General features: G+C 30.9%; 1 protein-coding gene across 1 annotated transcript; it reads left to right on the top strand.

Moving 5' to 3' along the window:
• LOC148230532 (mitochondrial carrier homolog 2-like) lies at window positions 1-3025 on the top strand. Its single transcript, XM_088195025.1, has 2 exons — window positions 1-166; window positions 1299-3025. Exons 1-2 carry the CDS (start codon window positions 82-84, stop codon window positions 2174-2176), a joined length of 963 nt encoding a protein of 320 aa, XP_088051151.1. The 5' UTR covers window positions 1-81; the 3' UTR covers window positions 2177-3025.
• Window positions 3026-6330: the final 3305 nt, after the last annotated feature.

Raw genomic sequence — 6330 nt, 5'->3', positions numbered from 1 at the left:
CGAGCGTTAAAATTACATAACTGACACTTCTTCCTTTTCTTTTATCTGACACGGTTTTGGCCATCGTTGATAAGAAACAAAATGGCTATGCGGCATGAAGATCCAGATATTCACATGGAAGCTCATCCGTATGACTTTGACACCGCAGTTATGCGTCATGGACAAGGTAGTAGGACAAACCCTTTGTCGTACGCCATTATCAAATGTCAAAAATGCTTTTGCGAGGTTAACTAAAAAGTAATATTGATTATTGCATGTTTGACATTTGGTATCAACTGGCTGTTTATCTTCAATATTGCTCTTCTCAAGAATATTCACTGATAAGTATACATCAATACTCATTCAGTTGTCGAATATGATTACTATCACTCATTTTTTTTAGTCAAACATAAATCAATAATTAATTGTTGGTACGTTTTAAATATTCATGATTTACCTTGATAAATTGCTTCAATTTTCTTATATGTTTTTAGTGTAATTTTGTACATATTGCAAAACATTTTAAATGAAACGTGTTCTTTTATGTTATTTTGTACTATAAAATGCAATTTAGAAACAATTTTACGACTGTTAAATAAAACTGTACAACAATTTTACACTTTTAGACACAAAAAACTAAACTCAATTTATGTGTGAACTTACACAATGAACCAATTATTTTTTCTCTATTCTATATAAAGTATCTAATGTACTCTTATTGTGTATTTTCGATATCTAATTCATGTCTGAATTCAAAGAGATGGTTTATTTACCAGTCGATGTCAAAGTTGATTGATTGTATTTTAGCTGCATTTTTATGAGGCGATTTTTTTAGATCAGTGTTTTAGTATTAAATTCCGTTACTAAGCGACTTTTTTACTGTCACAGCTGCACTTACATTAATCTAATATGTCTTAGTAACCTTTTTGTATTAGCTAATAGTGTATTTTTATAATATAATGTGTAATGTTTGCATGTGCACTATTTTTTCGTGATTCAATAGCTTTATTCTCTTTATTGTAAAAATTCCTTCATACATGGTTTGAGTATGTTATAGACTTATTTGTAATTTTGCGGAATAAATTTTGTTAGACATTGTAATGTACCAAATACCTCTTATATCTCACTTATTTTTATCTTTTCACATAATATTTTTCATGGCTAAGTAGAAAAATCGATGCTTACATTATTATTAGGTATCTTTTTAATGGTGTTCTATGACTATATGTAAAATAACTGCAAATTTTATCTCTATCTATTGTGACTATAAATTGAAAACAATATTCATGATATTCTAATGACCTTATTTATATTTCCAGGTGATCCGAAGGCAACGGAAGAGGAAAGAGAACAAGTGATAAATTTTTTTCAAAACACGTTACCTGGTTTGGTGTTCCATCCTGTCGAGTACGTAAAAGTCTTGTGCCAATTAGGCTATGAACCGATTCCGCCCAGGTTGGGTAGAAGTTTGTTCGGAAGGCCAAGATATATGCTCGCCAATGTGTTCCAATACATAAAACACATCAAAAAGACTGATGGGTTTTTTGGATGTTTCAAGGGTTTTCTTCCAACCTTGCTGGGTAACCTCACATCGGCAATACTGTCTCCCAAAGTGTTCAGAGCGCTTAAGATTTCTTACAGCGACACCGACGATCCTCCCAATATAATAAACGACGATGAACCCAAAAAGGAGGAATATTTCAAATACGCCAAAAGGGAAGTCACCCTTAACGGAATTTCTCTCGTTATATCTTATCCATTTAGAGTCGTAACTATTAGAATGATGGCATCGTTCGTCGGAAGAGAAGAAGGTTACCAATCAATGCTTCAAACCATACGATCCATCTATAAAGAGAGCGGAATCACTGGGTTCTACAACGGAATCGTTCCTAGATTGATAGGAGACTTGTCGTGCATCGGAGCCTCTATCTTCTTCGCTTACTTCGTTAACAAATATATAGTCAAGACGAAGGAGTGCAGAAGTTTGACTTTCCCCACATGCATGTTTTTGACGAATTCAATGACTTATCCGTTTGTCGTGGTGTCCACGTGCATGGCTGTGAGCGGCAGCAGTTTAGCGGCAGGAAATCCCCCACGTATGGCTATCTATCAGTGGTGGGGATCTTGCTATGTTGATTTGCTAAAGCATAAACAACACAAACGAGGAAATTCGTTACTTTTCCGATATTTACCTTAAAAATTCAAATTCAATATAACTGATATGAAAAAGCTTACATTTTAGATCTAGCTTTTTATGTTATAGTTTTTATTGTTCTTCTCGTTATTAGAAACTATTAGACGCGGATTAAAATTATCTATTAGAAAATTGTATAGACGAAATTAAAAACTATAACATAAAATCGTGTATGCATTGACAAATATTACTCCAATGTAATGTGTTCAAAGAACTTTAATATTTACGTTTTAAAGTAATGAAAGAAATACCACGACCAACTTACTCGTACACACATGTAATAAGTCAATTGGTGAAAGTTTATTTTAGTATTTATATTTTTTTAAATTAAAATACCTTTGTTGTCATGTATTATAACTTATAAATTGTATTTTCCATGCAAGTACAACTCTAAATTCAGACATATACGTATACACACTGGCGGCCAATGAAACATTATATCCCAGTCGCACAATCGCAAAAACACCGTGCGCGCATGTGACAGTGCAAGAGGGCCAGGACTCCTGGCCCTCCGCTTTGACTTAATATCTAACGCACACATCAGCATGATGTTTTTACGATTGTGCGTCTTAAAAAATACAATGTTTCACCGGCCAGCAGTACGTATACATATATATTATGTAAAGAATTTTGAAATAAATTAAGATTTACATAAAAAATGTTATTGCTTAATAATGTATTATTTAAAGCATAATTCCTATAATATATTTTTTATTATGTACATATGTACAAATTCATATGATGCATATATGAGATGAGAGCACATTTCGCCTGTCATTTTCTTGCATTTATTTTTCATAATAATGTTTATTGAAATGTACAAAATAAATAAATTACCAAAATTAGTAAAAATATATCTTTTCATTTAATGTATGATTGTTCTATTTATAAGATTTTAAATTGTATTATAAACTAATGACATGCATGAAATGGTATTTAAAAAATCTATGAATAGCTTCGTACCAAGGAATAGGATATTTTAATAAATTTAAATATGTTAAAAATTGAGAAAACGCACACTGAGAATGTTAGTAAAAATTTGCTATCTTAAAAAGTATTAAATTGTCCAACCCACTGAATATTAAATTTCTTAGTTGTTTTACCTAACCTAATTACATACTAAGCTTATGATTTAATAACATAAATAAAAGTCGTTTGCAAATATAATTTTACATGTAGTATATTTCTAAATTATAACTTAAGATAGCCTAATAAATTAAAGCGTTTTGTTTCTATCTACCAGTTAAAAATTACTCTCGCCGAATTCTCTTATCATTTATAATTTAACATGTGTTATTAAACTAATTATAACGTACAATAAATACTACTGCAGCGGCTCAATTTTTATATAATTTCAAGTCTTCACCAGCCGTCCGCCAAACTACAATAACATTTATATATCAGTCACCCCTTCCACCCTCACACTCAAATACATAAAAAAAAAAATATTAGCTTTATTACACACATCCGCAGAAGTCAGTTACTTTTCCTATTATTATTTAATTAAAGAAAACATTAGCTAATTTGGTCTCGTAGCAATAATTTATTAAGTAGTCTACTTTTAACAGGCCTTTTTCATGAAAAAAATACAATTACTCACACAGATTCAAAACACATAAACATCGTAAAACTACTCTTACGGCCAAGATACTTAAATCAAACCAATCGCTAGTTTCCTAGTCGTTCTTATATCATTGGCGTTCAACCGTTACGGACGCGGAACATGGCTGCATATTGGAAAATACGTAGAAAGATAGAAAAATAATTCAAATTTGGTCCTTCAAGCTCAAATAGACACCCTTCGCGCAAGGGTCAGAATCGAACGCAAATGAAGAAAACCCCTACTATTCCTCGAGTGGATATATTAAACACTGACAATTAATCAATTACATTTCATTGAGAAAATGCAGATACTTAGTTGATTCCATTGAAAAAATGCTGAGATCTAATAAAACACGCAGCGCGTAAATTTTTAGTGATAAGCTATTTAAGAAAATAATACAACCCAATTATTTGCGATGCTCTAAAATGCAATTTTTTATAAATTAAAAAATATCCTGCGTGTGGTTAAAATAAATATAAAAATATCGAAACAGCCTTGATTTACGAGTTTAATTTATTCCATGACGGAGCTCGTAACTATTATTCGTATAGATGTTTATAGATACCTATTTAAATGAAATAATAAAATACAAATTCATATAAAATAATAATATAATAAAATGACATGTTTACATCACAGAAAAATAAATGTAATTGATGAAAGGCTCGTATTTTTCGGGTCAGTATTATAACATGGTTTTGGTCAGAATTTATATTAAATAGTCAGAATACATCGGTTAGAATAAATATTAAATGGTCAGAATAAATATTAGATTGTCATAATTTATATTAATTGGTCAGAATTGAAATCAGATCGGTCAGAATTAATATTAAGTAGTAAGATTTAAGTTGACACATGGTCAGAATAGATTTTTTCAGTTGGCAATAGTGTTATCGCTTAAGATTGGTACAACTGTTCGACGGCGTATGTCGTTTTCATCTTGACAGTTCTGACGCGCCAACGCTGAAACAACAGCTCTTGTCAACACCAACTATTAGACCTTCGCTACGACCATCATTATGGTGAATGATAATCAAAATATAACAAAATTTATTTTATAACATGGTTTTTATTTATTAATAATTACAAATTTATATAGGAAAAAGGAAGCGTCTCGCTACCGCTCGCGCCGACTTTTTCTGTAGAACCAAACAACCTAACCTTTTTTTAATAATATTGTATTGATTTGTTCTCATTTCGGTATATCTTGTAATTGTCCAGCATCATCCAATCTATGACTAACTGTTCAAAAAGCGAAGATGCATATGTGAGTACCACAATTGGAATTTGATTATAAAATAGGTTAACTTCAAGTTTCCTGCGTAAATATGTGATTATGGTAGCAAGTTACTTTATTGTGACCATGTGTTATTTTATTCTGACTATACTATTTTTGTTCTGACTGTATACTATTGTAGCGCATGTGGTTTTTGAGGGATATTTAATTAAACGACCTTTTTTAGAGAGCTGGCGGGGACGCGGTGTGCTAGACCTTAGTCATGGCGAGAGAGAGAGAGAGAGAGAGAGAGAATGTATGTATTGCCAGTTGTTAAGAACCACCCGCTTCACAAGCTGAGCGGTGGTGTGGTAGCACTGGGAACTGTCAGAACGCCGCCACACTATTTTTATTCTGACCGTTTATTATTTTTATTCTGACCGTTTATTAATTTTATTCTGGTCATTTGGTATCTATTCTGACCATTTTGCTAATAAAATTCTGACCGAAAATTCATTTTTATTCTGACCAAAATTTGATTTAAATTCTGACTATTTAATTACAAGTCTTGATGAAATATATATTTAAGCAAATGTTAAAGATATACAATATATTCTTTGTTAAAATTATATAATTAATATACATATAAGATATTTTTGTAATAAAAAACGTAACGTTCATTATTTGTTCTTGTTTTTATATAACTGTATAACACTTTCAACTGCTATGTTCTATATGGATAATTTATATTTGGTTTGATGTTGATCGGATTAGCCATTCATTGATTTTTCAAGATGTGTGGTGCTGATAATAAATGTAATATAAGGTGACTAGATGTCCTATTTGTAGAGGATTTTCTTCATCAAAAATTTTGCCTTTCTTGAACAAAAATGCCCGAGGTGGTCTTTTTTTAGCTCTCGTGGTAGTTTTCTCACCTCAAACCAAAAATTCTGAGATGGCCATTGAAAAAAAAATAGAAATATCCATAATTACCTTTTCTTTGCTTCTGCAGTAATTTATCCTCCTTAAGTAAAATAATATTCAGATAACATTTTTATTTTCTTCTCTTAATATTTTCAAAATCTGGTCACCTTTCATAATATATAATTCATTATTTATATAAATTAAATATTTCACATTAAAGCAGAACATATAAATTAGTAAAGAGTTAAATTTTAGCATTAAAATTTTACTAAACTATAATTTTTTTCACATATTTGCAATAAATCAATACATTACATGAATATGAATTTCATAGTTAATAAATACAGCGTTAGGACCTACATGCGGTAATTTTGGCATTGGTATCCCTGGTGACTCGGCGCATCGCCACCCATT

The sequence above is a fragment of the Plectrocnemia conspersa genome, unplaced genomic scaffold (assembly GCF_051122295.1).
Source record: "Plectrocnemia conspersa isolate PC_06_02 unplaced genomic scaffold, ASM5112229v1 ptg000010l, whole genome shotgun sequence".
NCBI classification, from domain to species: Eukaryota; Metazoa; Arthropoda; class Insecta; order Trichoptera; family Polycentropodidae; genus Plectrocnemia; species Plectrocnemia conspersa.
Note: the sequence above shows the minus strand (reverse complement) of the source record. Positions and strands in the feature narration are given on the sequence as shown.

What these genes read in the sequence shown, in the direction of transcription:
- LOC148230532 (XM_088195025.1), top strand. Translation starts at nt 82, where the DNA reads ATGGCTATGCGGCATGAAGATCCAGATATTCACATGGAAGCTCATCCG. An exon ending in AGTTATGCGTCATGGACAAG is followed by an intron (nt 167 to 1,298) that starts GTAGTAGGACAA and finishes TTATATTTCCAG; the next exon opens with GTGATCCGAAGGCAACGGAA.